The sequence below is a fragment of the Phalacrocorax aristotelis genome, chromosome 5, assembly GCF_949628215.1.
Source record: "Phalacrocorax aristotelis chromosome 5, bGulAri2.1, whole genome shotgun sequence".
Classification (NCBI taxonomy): domain Eukaryota; kingdom Metazoa; phylum Chordata; class Aves; order Suliformes; family Phalacrocoracidae; genus Phalacrocorax; species Phalacrocorax aristotelis.
The window spans coordinates 18,708,528-18,723,781 of record NC_134280.1 but is presented as its reverse complement, the minus strand read 5'-3'; the positions used below and the strand labels follow the sequence as shown (position 1 = coordinate 18,723,781).

The 15,254-nt window shown below is 62.0% G+C and overlaps 1 protein-coding gene across 2 annotated transcripts; it reads left to right on the top strand.

The window, feature by feature from the left end:
* Positions 1-9,703: 9,703 nt before the first annotated feature.
* LOC142057370 (rac GTPase-activating protein 1-like) lies at positions 9,704-14,653 on the top strand. Of its 2 annotated transcripts, none has more exons than XM_075093258.1 (16): positions 9,704-9,848; positions 9,973-10,175; positions 10,260-10,396; positions 10,618-10,696; positions 10,875-10,928; positions 11,568-11,645; positions 12,003-12,123; positions 12,396-12,556; positions 12,775-12,936; positions 13,083-13,178; positions 13,250-13,451; positions 13,526-13,631; positions 13,793-13,925; positions 14,006-14,108; positions 14,224-14,341; positions 14,417-14,653. In XM_075093258.1, the coding sequence occupies exons 1-16, from the start codon at positions 9,764-9,766 to the stop codon at positions 14,466-14,468; spliced, it is 1,890 nt and encodes a 629-aa protein (XP_074949359.1). In that variant the 5' UTR covers positions 9,704-9,763; the 3' UTR covers positions 14,469-14,653. The 2 variants fall into 2 exon arrangements, with proteins under 2 accessions (XP_074949359.1, XP_074949358.1); XM_075093257.1 differs by having other exon boundaries at positions 12,000-12,123.
* The last annotated feature ends 601 nt before the right edge of the window (positions 14,654-15,254 follow it).

Below are 15,254 nucleotides of genomic sequence, written 5' to 3'. Positions count from 1 at the left end.
CTCATCAGTGCAATGCACAGAGCTGTCACGCTAAATTAGGGACCCTCCTGACTTGCAGCTCTGCATCTGCCAAGCTGGCAGCGGCTACCAGGCAGGAGAGCCCTGCACGGCAGCAGTGGGCACCCACTTGGTGCCCCAGGGAGGCTGCAGGCAGGGATAGGCATCCCTTCAGGCTGCCTGCCAGCCAGCAGCATGGCAGAGCTGGGATGCTGGCTCCCAGCATGGGACACTGACCTTGAACAGCGCTGCTCCTGTGCCTTGGTTCTCCCCACCCCAGCAGGTCATGGGTGGCTCCCTGGACCCCTACACTGGGGCCGCAGCTCCCCACAAGCCCTGCACAACTCTCCCTCACCCTTGGCCAAGCTGGGATCTTTTGTAATTCTTCTAGCTCCGATAACACTAGAGAAATTAGCCAACCCCTGTGCTGGTGTTCGCAGGCATCTCCCTGTGCTGGCTGGGAGGGCAGGATTGTACCTCCCTCTGCTCACATATGCTACTGCTGGGATGCAGCCCATCCTCTGCCCCCTGCTCTGCTAGGACAGGATGTGCCCTTCCAAAGCCCTCCACGTAGGGATTTTCCTTCCCTCCCTCTACAAGGCCTCAGGAGCCTGGCTCTCCCCCTGAGCCTGCAGGAGTGGTAAGGAGCCAGGCTTCCCAGCCAGCCTAGAGCAAGGCTGTGGGTCACAGCCTGCTTCTGCTGGGGCTGAACCAGCCTGGGCAAGTCCCAGGGCTGGGCTCAGCCCCAGCCCACCCTTTCCCTGCGCCTTTCAGCCCAGCTTCACGAAACAAGCCCTGCTGGAGCATCCCCAGCCCAGCCCAGTTTACCCCTGCTCTGCACAGGGCTCTGCCTCAGCCTTGACAAACCCCACATCAAACCAGGTGGCCTTACAGCCTGCAAAAACTGGCCCCTGGCACCTTTCCCCTTCCCTGATCCCTGGCCACTGGGGAGCTAGGATCCCCTTGTCAGCATCCTAGCAGTGCCCTGGGCTGCAGTTGATGGCACAGGCGCTTTTCCCAGCCCTCTCTGCCCCCTGGGATGTCCTGCCACTGGGCACTCACCGTCTGGAAGTCACTGCCATTGCACTCCTCATCACCAAACATGCAGTGGACAAGCATCTCGCCCAGGTCCAGCTGGTGGCCCACGCGCCCATAAAACTCCTCCAGATTGAAGGTGTGGCTCTTCTCTTCCTCGTTCATGGCCAGCAGCACCTTCAGCCTGTTCGCCTCCTTGCTCTCAGGTGCCAGGGGCTGGCCAGCCCCATCCAGGAGACCCAGCATCTCCCCTGCCCAGTAAAGGTCATGGCCAGAGAGCTGCGAGAAGCGGACAGGGTTGAGGTTGCAGAGGGTGACAGCGGGGAAGGTCTTGTTGCGTGCTGTCTCCTCCTCCAGCTGGGTGCTGTGGGGGTACTGGAGGTACAAGCCCACGCACTTGGCGTAAGTGTGGACGAGGAGGGCCAGCGAGCCCAGGAAGGCCAGCAGCCACAGCAGGTTGCGGGCAGTGTAGCGCTGGTGCCGGAAGATGTGCTGGATGCCGTGGAGGGTGGAGCGGCTGGCAAACTCCTCCAGGCTGCATGGGCGCTGCTGCGGGGCCGGGGCATCACTTGCTGAATGCCCGGCAGGGCAGCCCCCCACAGTAAGGGCTGCTGAGGGCTGGGGGAGACCCCAGGAGCATGGGGGAGACCTCTGGGCTTCCTCCAGCCACATGCTGCTGCCTGGCTCTGCCTCTCCCCACTGAGCCCAAGGCGCTGGAGGAGGTTTGAGGAGTGGATAACCGGCACAGCGACGGGCAGGCGGGTGGGCTGGGCTGTGCGGCAGGCGGGGTGCACCAGTGCCGGGCGGGACCGGGTGGTGTGGTGCTGCCCACACCCTGCCCTGAGCGGGAAGCTTGCTGAGTGCTAAGACCACAGATGTACTTAGTGATCACCGCATCCTGCAGGAACCGGAGCCAGAGGCTGAAATGTCCTGGAAAGCTTGGGGCGCTCTCACCACCCATCCCCCAGGGTTGCAGGCGATTAGCTGGAGTCCTGCTCACTTCTACCATCTCTGTGCACTTAGAGTAGGCTCCCCGGGGAGGGACAGGCAGGCAAACTCCTCATATCCCCCTGCCAGGGCATGTAGGAGCTGCCCAGGCAAGGCTGCATGGCCCCAGACACAGGAGAGGTGAGCAGGCAGCAGGTTTGGCCACGGCAATGTGGGGGCACCCCAAGCTCTGCACCAGCCTTGCAGGAGCACAGCTCCGAGACATCAGGCTGGCCAAGGAGCTGAGGTGCCGAGTGTGACTCTTGCCAAACCTCCTGCACCCTTGGGCTCAAGCACCTCCTCTGGGCTCCCCAAAAGCTGCAAGGGGTCAGGCTCCCATGAGCACAGGGCAAGGGTGAGAGGTGGCAGGGCACTTGGTGACACAGACCCCAGGGGAGCACCAGGTGCTGGTAGTGCTGGTACCACCGGCGTGCCATTGCAGAGATGCTGCCATGCTCTCCAGTGCGGCACTACCTTGAGGCCAGGAGCTCTGGCACGGTGCTGGGGCGAGCACAGCTCAGTATCCCTCACCCTCAAGGTGCACAGGAAGAGGCAAAATTTTTTTATGAGGCCAGGGATATAGCTTAGGAAAACAGTTGCTTGTGAGCACTGAGAAGCATTGGTCTGCCCAAAAGCTTATGTCCCTTTCTGAAACATTTCAGTTAGTCTAATAAAAGATATTGCCTTTCCCTACTGAGCTCGCCATGTATGCACCCAGCTGGGCAGATCCCGCAGTGCTGTTTTGCTGGCAGTGGGAGCGGAGTGGAGCCTCAGAGCAGACCTGTGTCCATGGGGCCAGGGAGGACAGGTCGGGATCGGGGAGGATGCCCAAGCTTGTAGGGGGGGCTGCATTACCCCACCCTGCTCCCCACAGCAGGTGCAGGAACCTTCCAGGAGGGAAGATGAGGAAATCAGAGGTGAGGATGCCCAGGCACAGGGAGGAGGCAATGCCCAGGCCCAGTGAGGCTGGAATGGGGTGAGAGGGCTGGGCTCTCTCCTGAGGATGCTCAGACCTGGCTGGGCACCCAGCAGGGCTCCAGGGTGGAGCAAGGCCTCATTGTGTCTACAGCCACGGGCCGGTGATGCTGGTCCTGCCCAGCTGTGCTCCCCTGGTCTGTGCTCCCCAGCACAGCTCTAAATCCATTAGCTTTGCATAATTAGATTTTTCTCAATTACCAGATTATGATAATTAACAGCTCATTTGTAGGAGGCAGTGCCTAATCCCAGCATCACGCTTGGCTCAATGCCAGCATGGCTCGCAAGGCTGCCGGCGCTGGGATGGTAGGGAGCAGGGCAAACCCTGGTGCGGGGAAGCTCTGCCCAGGGGGCCAGGTGGCCCCAGGGATGCTCCCAGGACCCCCCAAAAGCTTTCTACCACTGGTGGCCTAGACCTCCCCTGCACTACTTGGGGAACACAGCCTGCCCAGTAGGGTTGGTCCCCAAAAACAGGGGGGATGAGAGCCCATGCAGGGACAGAATCTGCTGGCAAGGGAAGCCAGCAGGGTTTTAGAAGTGGCTCAGGCACCCACACAGCTCTGGAGATGCAGAAAACATCCTGTGATGTCTCCTCCTTGAAGAAGGCACTGAGGGAAACCACGGGAGAGGTTACCGTGATGGGCTGAGCTGGCACAGCTGCAGTCATTAAGGGGCTTGTTAATGAACTTTCCTAGTCAATAATGTTGCCGAGGAAGGACGGAAGAGCAGGGTAGCAGGAGGCAGCTGCCGGTAAGGTACCAATCTTCATCACAGGAAGGCAGGGCAGTCCAGGCAATTACTGCCCATCAACAGAGCTTCATCCATAGTAAAATAATAGAACAAATATTAAAAGAAAAATGCTTCTGAGGACCTCAAGGGCAGGGGAATGGGGAGCAATAAAGATGTGCTCAGAGCACACAGAGAATAAATCTGCCCAATCCGACTTGATTGCCTTTTTTGGGTAAAATTGCTAAATGAATCGATGGAGAGGAGACAAGAGGTGTGATATATCAGGCTTTTATTAAATCATTTGATATAGCATCTCAGGGAATTAATTCCAGTTGTCCCCACCCAGGCTGGGTGCACCGTCAGGAGGCGAAGGGGATGGGGCAGCCCTGGGGCATGTGGTGGCATCGCATGACACCAGTGTAGGCAGCGCGGGTAGGGGCAGCCCCTCTTCTCCCACTCCTGGTGAGCATGCTGCACCTCCTGCTCCGTGCCCTGGCTCCCAGGGCGGCTGTGCCAGGAGCACTGGGGTCACATCTGGACCAGCTAGATGGTTGGACAGTTGGATGCAGCCCTGTGCCCAGTCCCCATAGGACAGTGCCCATAGCCAGCCCAGTGCCCCTGCTGCACCCATTTGGGACCACCACCTCTGTGTGCTCAGGGCCGTCCTGCAGCTTCAGGGCTCTTCTGCTCCTGCTATGGGCTCTGTCCGCAGAGCTCTGGCTGCGAAACCGCATCGAGAGTGGGCAGCAGTCATGCCCAGCCAGGCACGACTGGCTGGGATGTCTCAAGCTGTTCTCATGTGTCTCCTTTGCATGGCATTTCTGATCTTCTGCCATGAGCATCTCCAGGCAGGGGATATGCCTCTCTGCCCAGCATGGGCGGCAATTTCGGCTCTATATAGGCAATAAATCAGCCTGCTTGCCTGGAGGTGGCTGCGCAGCCCCTGCTGCTTCAGCTCAAATTTCCCAGTCTCAAATTACCCCAGGCTGCCTGAGAGCGGCTGGTTTTGTGCTGCTTTTTCAAACTCCCCCAGCTCCGATTCTGCCTCTGGATTTTGCCAAAGACCCTTGAGGGTACTTGTGCCCAGGAGCAGCATCTCCCATCACCTGGTCCTTGTGGGCAGCCCTGCCAGGAAGCAGAGCTGTGCCAGCCCCAGCTGCACAATGCTGCAGGGGGCTAGATGAGCCTTGGCAGGGTGACTTCACTCAACCGCAACGGCATTTGCTCCTTGGCCAGATCAGAGCAGGGTTAGAGGTCCCAGGCCAAATTTCCACATGTTTTTCTCAGCAGGAGAGCAGCCCAGAGTGTGGGTTTTGCTGGAAACCACATGGAGTGTTTCTCCTTGAAAACAGTTTCTCCCAACAGGGTTCCTTTGATGCTCACACTGGGAGCACCACACGCAGCAGTTACACTCCTGGCTGGAGTCTCCTTCCCCCCACTGAGGAGTCCCTCTTGCCATCCCCTTCAGCCCTGACAGCCCCTTCCCCTGTCCCGGTGGTGCCAAGGAGCTGGGGGCTGGAGGTACCAGAGGCAATGGGAGACTCTCACAGAAAACAGCCCTGCCACAGGGCAGCAAACAAGGGAGTCCTGCTGCTGCCAGCACCCACAAGGTGATGGGGTTCCCAGGAGCTGCAAGGCACTGGGAGAAGCCGGTGGAGAAGGGGCTTATGAAGGCACAGCTCACCCCAGTACCTGGCCAGCCAAGCTGCTCCGTAAGAAAGGCACTAAATATCTGTGAGACCTTTCAGACATCCCAAGTGGGCGTGATGAGCGAAACACCAATGGTTAGGGGCTGAGCAGAGAGAGATGACCTGTGGTTTTGTGGCATCAGCAGATCACACACACACTCCCAAATTTCAGGGTGGCAGAGGAAGCTATTAAACGAGGTGCATCTGCAGTGGTCCCAGCAGCAGCCTCTCCCCTCTATCTCTTCCCCCAGCCGGGCTCCTTCCTGCGCCAGCCTCTTTCCCGCTCTTCATGCTGGTGCTAATCCCCTAATCTGTGCAAAGCAACAATTTTCTCCGTGGCACAGAAGCTGGTTTGAGGTCTACATCCCTCCTTCCCCAAAAACAAGCTCCCTTATCAGCAGCAGGTATCAGGTGTGCCAGGCACCATCTACCTCTGATAAACCCATGTTTTATTTCACCCTATTTCCATTTACCTCCAAGCCTGTAATTAGCCCTCATCTTGCATCGTGTTGTGCTGCCTTGTGTGCTGAGGAGTGGAGGGGATGCGTGATTTGCCGGGCAGCGCTGGCCCACAGCCTCTTACCAGCAGGGTCTGAGGAGCTGGCAGGGCAATGCTCGGGGATGAATCCTGCCTGCCACGCTGGCTGCCGATCTGTCCCTCCTCTCTCCGCATCCGGGCCTCATTCCCTTTAATCTCGCACGGTGGTGGAGATGGATTTTCTCCCTGTGAGCCAGATGTGTTGCACGGAGCATAAACACCCGCGACAGTTGTTGTATTCCTCGGTGCAAAGGCATCAGATGTCTGCATTAAAACAAAGCTCTCCACTTAATTACTCAGGCCGATAATTCAGCTCGTGGAGGCGGCTCTGGCTGAGAGCAGAGGGCTGGATCACAGCTGGGACTGGAAAGCCTTGGAGTGCACATTAATCCCAGCTCTTGCAGCCCTGATTAACAGTGCTGGAAACCTGCCCACCCTGCTCATTCCCAGGGGAAGGGTCTGTCCCAGCACCCACTCACTGCCCTGCTGGAGGGTGCCCAGGCTGCTGCCTGAGGGGCTCTGCTGACCCCTCGGGTGGGCCAGGGTGTCCCCTGCCTAGCATCTTCAGGGTGGGATGGCCCAGGACGTGGGGATGATCACTTGGAGGGTGCTGTGGTGCCCTGAGCACAGCCATCTGCTGCAAGGGAGCTGCACACAGGACTGGGAGGGCAGAGCCCCAGGGTCACCCTATGCAGGGACCCACTGCCAGAGCATGGCTGGTGGGAGATGGAGCCAGCCATGTAGCTGAGCTCAGAGCAGGACCAGGCAGATCACTGAAGGCTTTCTCCTTGGGATCCAATCTGCCTGCTCCTGCTACCCTGCATTTCTCCTTCCATGGACCAGCAAACACCTCCTGCAAATTCACCTCGCTCCCCTCAATCAGCACTGAGGCCCAGGGCTCTTCCTAGGGGAGCCCCTCACTCAGCCATCAGGGCAGGCATGTGCCCTCAGCCCATGAGCGCCCACCCTGCTCTGCCAGTCTCTCTGGGATGAGATGCTCATGTGTGGGGCTGATCCCTTGGACCCATCTTCCCTGCCTTCTCCCTTCAGCCTCATCCCCCAACCCAGCCCCTACCCGTTTCCCAGGCTCCTCGCCTCTCCATCCCTTCCCAGCCCCAGTGCCTGGGCACCCTTGGATATGGGGCATCCCTCTCCCAGCAGAGCCCTCATCCCTGGGCACCCTGTGGGCTGGCGCTGCTGCAGATCTGCCTGTGGGGTCCTGTCTGTCCAGGGAGACTGATTTCCTTCAGCTCTGCTCCTGCCCTCTTATCTCTCCTCTCCCAGCTGCACACCTCATTCTGTGGCCCAGGCGAGCGGGAGCAATAGACCAAATCCTGCCTGGGCTGAGCACCCAAGCTGGTGCTGGACATGCAGGGCAGCCAGGCCTGATGCAGGCAGGCAGGCAGCTGCGGGCAGCACCATCCCAGTGGGGCCCTAAGGGTTAAGCTCTCATGTATTCAGGGCCACGCGCTGGCCAGGAATTACACTTTTATCGGCACACGGTGCTGCCGCCGCTTGAATTGGGACTAGGAACTCTATTTCCGAGCTCACCCAAATTATTCTTCAAGAGATAAAGCGTGGTGCAGAGCAGCGCTGGCGCTTCATTAACATTCCCCAGCCCATTCAGCTTTAAACGAAGATTGCCTGCCTCGGAAAATGATAAAATTGAACATGTGAAGCAGGGCATTATGTTCCATCAGCCGATATTATTTCCCACGCAGGGGCCGAGTAGAGACACAAACAGCTATTTATGCAGTGCCTGGCCAAGCCGGGGTGGCTCAGGAGGGGGGAGCAGGTGGGGGGGCACAGGGTGGGTGGCGAGTGCCCCCTATCCATCCCTGGGCATGAGGGGCTGCCCACCTGATGCCAAGGTGGCTCTGCTCTCCTGGGGGGCTCCTAGGCTTATGCCCAGGGTGCAGGGTGGGGTCAGGAGCCACAAACCTGCTCCATGCATTGGGTGAAGGAAGGGGCTCAGGGGTGCATGGGATCCCGCAGGTAGTGCTGGCTGTGTCCTGCAAGGCTGGAGGCATCCGCTGTCCTAGCCCGGGTGGATGCATGTCCCCTGCTAGGGCTGAGTGAGCAGGGTTCTGGCTCCGTGTGCAGGATGGGGTCCCACCTCCTGGGCCAGCAGGCACTGGGGAGCACCCACAGGCAGGGAATGCATTACTCCCTGGAGGTGAGCAGGCAGGGAGGGCAGAGCAGGCAGGGAGGGCTGAGCGGGCAGGCCCCAGGGCTGCAATTGGATTTTGCTTGGCTGTGCCAAACCTATCGATCCAGCAGTAATTAAAGCCGCTTCAAAACCTGACTCATATTCAACCTTGGGAGGAAGGAGGTTCTCTGAGAAACGCCCTCTGCTCCCTGTGAGCCGGCACAGCAGGGAGCTCAGCCCTGCCGGGTGCTGCCAGCCCTGCCTGATGGGCAGCAGCACCCCATCAGGCAGCAACCCGGCCGGTGTCCCCACCACCGCACAACCCCACAGGGACCTGACAAGCCTCGGCCCTCGGGGTGGGGTCTGTGCCCACCTGACCCTATAGCCCAGGATAAGCCCAGGCTATTTTCTCACCAAGCACCTCAGCACCTCCCTGGGATGTGAGAGCGCTCCCCCATGCCCCTTGCTTGTTACTGCCTGGGCCCTGTGTGGGACCAGCACAGCTGAACCCTCAGCTGCCCCCAAGAGGCACCGGAGTGCTGGGGGGACCAGCTGCCATGTGCCCACGGGGTGCAAAAACCCCTTCTTTAGGTCAGAGGCAGGCGAGGGACCTGCGACTGTGCGTGTGTGCGCGCAGGGGCTTGCACGCCCAGCCCTGCCGCCAGCCCCGCTGCTATTCCCGGTATTCGCAGCAGGTCGGGACAGGCACCGAGGAGGGGGAGCTGCCGTTCACCGGGCCCCTCCGCAAACCAGCCCGGAGCCCTCACGGGGACGCAGGACCACCAGGACTTGGGGGCTTCGGCAGGGAGAGGGGCCCCGGGGCTGCGCCGGGGACCCCCCGGGCAGGGGACCCCGTGGGGCGCAGTACCCCCGCAGCACCGGGCAGCGGCCGGGCTTTGAGGCGGGGAAGTGGCTCCATCTGCAGGACACGGCCCCGGCCGGGAGCCCCGGTGCTGGGGGTCTCCACCGCCCCCGGCACCGCCAGCGGCTTTGCATGCGGGGCACAGCGGTGGCGGACAGCGGACAAGGACACCGGCTCCTCCGGCTCCTACCGCACCGCTCCCGGAAAGCGGAGGAGGGCTGGGGGAAGCGGTGCGAGCAGCCAGCCCCCTCCCGTACCCCCTGCACCCCCCAGCGCTCCCCGCGTCCGGTGCTCCCGCCCGACACCCCTGCATCCCCAAGGCAACCCACACCCACTGCGCCTGCATCCCTCAAGTGCTCTCATCTGGTACCCCCGCTGGCAGGGCACCCCACCCCCAAAGCCGACCCCCACCCAGCACCCCCGCCTTGCCCCGGGCTCTCGCCCCGCACCCCTGCAGTCAGCACTGTCGCCCCTCACCGCGGGGCACCCCACGCCCAAGGCTCCCGGGAGGGCTCTCCCTCGCCGGGACCATCGGGGCGGCGGGTCGGACCCCGGTGGCGGCGGGAGGCGGAGGCGGAGCCGGGCCGGGCTCCACCCCGGCCCCCGGCCCACATAGGCCGGCCGGGAGGGGTCCTTGTTGCGGAGTCTGCGCTGTCCCGGGCGCACGGTGGACCTCCGACGGTTGGGGGAGAGCGTGGGGCAGGAGCTGCGGGGGTCCTCAGGAGGGGTGGGAAGGCGGGGGGGCCGTGCTGCCTCCCTCCAGAGGGGGTGTGGGGTGTCCCGCCTCGTCCCAGATTGGCGAGATGCTGCGGCAGCGCTGCGGGCGGCTCCTGGTCCGGCTGGAGCGGATGCTGCAGCTGCTGGAGCTCGGCGGCAGCGTGGAGGAAGGTGGGTGCGCGCAGCCCCTCGGCCTGGGGCAGCCCGGGACCCCCGGCTCTGCTGCCAGTGGGAGTTGGGGGAGCTGCGGGCCAGCCCCCCATCCTGGTTGTCCCCTTGCTTGTGTTTCCCCCAGACTACATCCACATTGCTCAGTGCTTTGAGGCGACGCGCCAGAGATGCTGCCGCCTGGAGCAGGATGGGCGTCGGGCCCGGGAGCAGCTGGCCCGTGTGGAGGCCGAGCGGGCAGCGCTGGAGGTGAAGCTCAAGCATGCCCGCAACCAGGTGGAGGTGGAGATGAAAAAGCGGCACCGAGCAGAGGCTGAGCTGGAGAAGCAGGTCTAGGGGCTGGCTGCACATGTACCCCATGGGGCTGGCTGTGGGGACCCCAGCCTGCTTACCACTGCTCTGTTTTGCCTGCAGGAGCGCAAACTTCAGCTGGTCTTTGAGTTCCTGATGCGGGAGCCATGGGGCAGTGGGGCGCTGAGTGGGGAGCAGGGCTCCATCCTCAGCACCCTGGCCAGCTGGCGCCTTGGGGCGGCCCTGGCACCAGGCAGGAGGTGAGCAGGGCTGGTGGTCCTCGCCCCAGCCCCTCAGGCAGCCCTGGGCTCAGCTGTGCCCTTCTCCCCTTCAGCTCTGCTGGGCTCGAGGGGCTGGCTGGGCATGGGGGTGCTTGGGCTGTGCAGAGGTGTTAGCTCTGGGCTCCCAGGAGCAGCTGTACAAGTAGATGCTGGCTGTGGGTGTTTGCCCCAGCTGGGCTGACCCCCAGCTCACTCCACAGGTCATCTGTGGTGGACGAGTCATGTCAGTCCCTCCTGTCCCACTCAGACATCAGCTATGACCGCACTGAGGATGATGTGGTAAGGAGCGAACCATTGCAAGTCCCAGGGTTTGGCTTCTCCCCAGCAGTGAGGGGGCAGTTTTGCCCTACTCCCACAGCATGGCCATGGTTGGGGGTGGGCTGCTGCCAGTGCATGGATGCTGGGGGTGCCTCTGGCCCCATTGTGCAGCCCTACCAGCCTCCCTGGTGCCTTTCAGGATGTTGATACGACGGTGGTGCGGACCCTGAAGCGCAAAGCCCAGGAGAGGCAGGTATGAGGGAAATGCTGGGATGTGGCAGCCCTGAGGGCTGGTGCTGAGGTGGGGTCTGTGCCCCTGCATGGGTGAGGATCCCCTGGGTCTGCTTTGCTGTCCTGCACTATGCCTGTGGGACACTCTGCCTGTGCACAAGTCAGCAGCCCAGGCTGGGATGCTGGCCCTGGGCCACGCAGGGTTAGGGCACACAGGTGCTTCTCCATCCCTGCACGGGAGGCTGCAAGGAGCCTGGCAGGGGGTTTAATTTATTCATGCTGGGCTGGGAGCGTCATCTCTCAGCAAACCTCCCGCAATCAATAGAAACTCCATTACCCTCCACCGTGGCCCAGCCGGGCTCCTCAATAATTCATCCCCACGTGCAGGCATCCCACACCCCGCTCCGCTCACACCTCTGCATTGCAGGCCTGGCCAGGCCTCCCCCAGCCCCAGGGCTGGCTCTAACCCAGGTGGGGGGCCTGGGTGCCCATGGGTCCCTGCAGCACCTGGTGTGGTGCAGGCAATGCCAGGGGGCAGGGTGAGACTGAGACCTTTTGCGGGGCTGAGACCACTTAGTTTGGGTGCTCTGGGGTGGGGGGGGGGGGCAGAGTCAGGGAGGGGATCCCTGCCTACCCTTCACCCTATCTTCTCTGTCCTCAGCGTGTGTCCCTGGCCCCTCAGATCGGCCCTGTGGTCGTGGCGAAGCGGCACCGGTCTTCCATGGTACCCCACAACACTGTGAGTAGGGACCCCAGTGTGCCCTGGGCAGGGTGTTACTAGAAGGCAACACTGAAACACTCAGTTCTGTGGGCTTGTGGGTGCTGTGGGGTCTGGGGGTGCTCAACTGTCCCCTCAGGGTGCCTGTGCCCTGCAGCCTGTATCCTCTTGGTCCCAGTGGGATCAGCATCCCTGGCTGATGCTGGTGATGCTGGGCCAGCACCCTGCAGCCTATATCCCACCCATGGTGATGGCAGCCCAGGCTGTGCAGGACCGCAGGGACAGGGAGCAGGCAGAGCAGAGCTCATGGGGAGACTCTGGAGGACTCTGGGGCTGCAGCCAGGCACATTCTCACTGCCCCTCCCCCCATCTCAGCAGGCGAGTGTCCCCCCTGTGCCTGCTCCTGATGAGGTCCCAGGCCCTGCTGGCAGCCTCCTGCCCACTGCTTTGGTGCCACGCCGCTGCTCTCGCCAGGGACACCGTGTCTCCACACGTGCAGGTTGCAGGAAGGGCTGTGTAGGGAGCTCATGGGTGGTGTGGGACCAGCCTCGGGGTGCTGCTATCATCAGGGAGGGAGGTGATCTGCTGGGGGGTGCTTCTCCCTAACATAGGGGTACCGGGGTCCTCTGGACATGCCAAATGCCACTGTGCCAGGGCAGCTGGGATGCTGCAGGGGCTCCCTGAGAGGAGGGAGGCCTCCCCACATCCCAGCCAGGAGCTGGGGCAGTTTGCTTTTCAGGGCCCTGTCCACTGCCTCCTCTCTCTCTGTAGAGCTGACCATGGTATGTGGCACCAGTGAGGATCCAGGCAGCTGTGCCCCAGCTCAGGAGAGTCACACCGAGGGCGGCTCCACTGGGCAGCCAGTGCCAGCCCCCTTCCCCTCACCTCCACAGGGCCTGCCGCCACTCCAGCACAAGTTCACCTCCAAAACGGTGTGTGCCTCAGCCGCAACCCCTCCTTTTGACTGCTGTGGAGAAGGGAGTAGGAGGAGTGGAGGGGGTAGATGGGGCAAAGCTCCCTTCCATCCCCCCTGCCCCAGCTCTGCCTACATGGGGGATGGATGGAGGTGGTGAGGGCTGGTTTGGGTAAGACGGGGTGGTACTGGGTGCCTGCAAGAAAGGGGGACCCTGACTCTGCTCCCCCTCTGCAGGTGATCCGCCCTGGGCCGTGTGGTGTCTGTGGCTCCCGCCTTCGCTTTGGGAAAGCTGCTGTCAAGTGCCGCCAGTGCCAGCTGCTGCTGCACCCCAAGTGCCGGGAGCAGTGCCCCAGCCCCTGTGTGCCCCGGCCTCACCACCATGCCTGGCCCCGTGAGGTGAGAGGGGGTATGGTGGTGTTTGGGGGCTGCTCCACATCCTCATGGGGCTGCCTGGCTATCGGCCCTGGGGTGTCGGGGCTTTACTGGCCCCGGCTGCAGGGCTGGACAGTGGGCACAGAGCTGGTCAGTGTTCTCCTCCCCAGGGTGTGCTGGCTGACTTCGCCCCTGCCACACCGCCCCTGGTGCCCACACTGGTGGTGCAGTGTGTGACTGAGGTGGAGACACGAGGCTTGACAGAGGTAGGGGCCGGGGTGGTGGGGCAGCAATGCTGTGGTCTCTGCGGGGCTGAGCCCCTCTCCCTGTACCCCAGACAGGGCTGTACAGGGTGCCAGGTGCAGAGCAGCTGGTGCGGGAGTGGAAGCAGAGGCTGCTGCGGGCTGGAGGTGCACTGCCTGCCCTTAGGAGCGTGGCTGACATCCACGTGGTGTGTGGAGTGCTCAAGGACTTTCTGCGGGGGCTCAAGGAGCCGCTGGTCACCTTCAGCCTCCACCCTGCCTTCTTGGAGGCTGCTGGTAAGCAGGGGTCTGGAGCCAGGGGGGTGGGAAGGAGCTGCTCCTCCTCTTAACACCCTTCCCTGGTGCCACAGACATCATCGACGATGCTGCCTGCAGCACAGCCCTGTGCCATGTTGTGAGCAAGCTGCCCCCAGCCAACAGAGACACCCTGGCTTTCCTCATGCTGCACCTCCTCAAGTAAGGGGCTCATTGCAGCATGGTCTCCCACAGACCTGTCCCCATCTCATGGGTCTCTGCCCCCCACCCAGGCTCCATGCCCTAGAGTGGGGAAGCTGGGCTCATGATGAGGGGCCCCTTGGCTGGGCAGCGTGCTCACACTGTCCATCCCGCCCTTGCAGAGTGTCACGCAGCCCTGACTGCAAGATGGACATCTTCAACCTGTCCCGTGTGTTTGGTCCCACGCTGGTGGGACACAGCTCTGCCAACCCCACACCGCTCGCCATCATGGAGGACACACCACGGCAGTGCAAGGTGAGGAGGTCTCTAAGGCAGGGTGCAGGGTGTACCCCAGTCTCTGCTGGCATCCCCATCCTCCATCCCTCCCTGCCCAGGTGGTGGCTCGGCTCCTCTCACTGCCGCCTGACTTCTGGAGAGGCATTGTTGGGACAGAGCAGGAGAACCTGGTGCCAACACCAGCCCCAGGGGGTGAACGCGGTGAGGCACAGGAACTCCAGCCCCCTCCCTGCCCTTGTCTTGCAGCTGCTGAAGGGTCCTGGGTCCCTGTGGCTGGGCTGGGGTGTGATAACTGTCTCCCCACTCTGTCCCACAGAGCCGTTCTTCTGTCCCGTTGCCTCCCCAGAACCGAAGTTGGGCCAGCTGAGCCCAGCTGGCACCTGCTGCCTCCCCAGCACCCTGCAGAGCTGCGTGGGCACGGCTGCCCAGCCCCTGTGAGTGCTGCTGGGGCTGGGTGGGGGGCCCAGGGGAGCTTACCTTATACCCCTGACCCATCTCTCCCCATGCAGGCAGGGGCCAGCCCCAAGAAAGGTGGGTCGGTTCTTCCCTTCTCCAGTGTAGCCTGCCACTGGAGGAGTGAAGCCTGGAGCCCCAGGCAGCTACCTGTGGTCTGGTGGTGCCAAGCTCCAAGCCCTGCTCTGCTTCCCTGGGGACTGGGGAGCAGGACTAGTTCTGCCCAGCTGTGGTGGTGGGGATGCTGCCCCAGTGCTGTACTTGGGGCCTGGTTTGTATTAAATGTTTGCAGCAAAACAAGCCTAGCTGTGGCTGCTGTCTGTCCCTCCCTGCTGCTGCTGGGTGCCAGGGGCTTGGGGCTCACTGGCATGACAGAGCCTGGCTGGGCAGCAGGCAAGAGCTGTACTGACAGCAAGGGTGAGAAGTGCTTCCCAAAACCCCTGCTTCTGCTGGGCAGGGAGGGAAGGGAAGGCAGAGACCCTCCTGCCCTAGCTTGAAGCCTTCCTCTCCCTGCCCTGGAGCCAAGGATGTGTGTGGGAGGCCCCTCTTTCAGCCCAGACATAGGCCTCAAGTAATCAGTTGCTGCTGCTTAGGGCAGGACAACCTTAAAGCACTTGCAGACTTCCTGGCACCTCAGTGGAGGCCCCTTTAACTCCTTCCTCCCCTCCAGCTGCAGTGCTGGAACTGCAAAGCCCAAGCAGACCTAGGATGCACAGCTTAATCTCCCTCCAAGAGGGGGAAGCTGGTGGAGTCTGTAATGGAGCAAGAGCCCACAAAGAAGGGCGTCCCCGAAATAACTCTGCACAAGGGACAGCCACTGCAAGGGGAGCTTAGGGAAAAGGGGTGTTACACAACAGGGCTGAGAACTGCCCAGGGTCATGTCCAGCAGCTGAG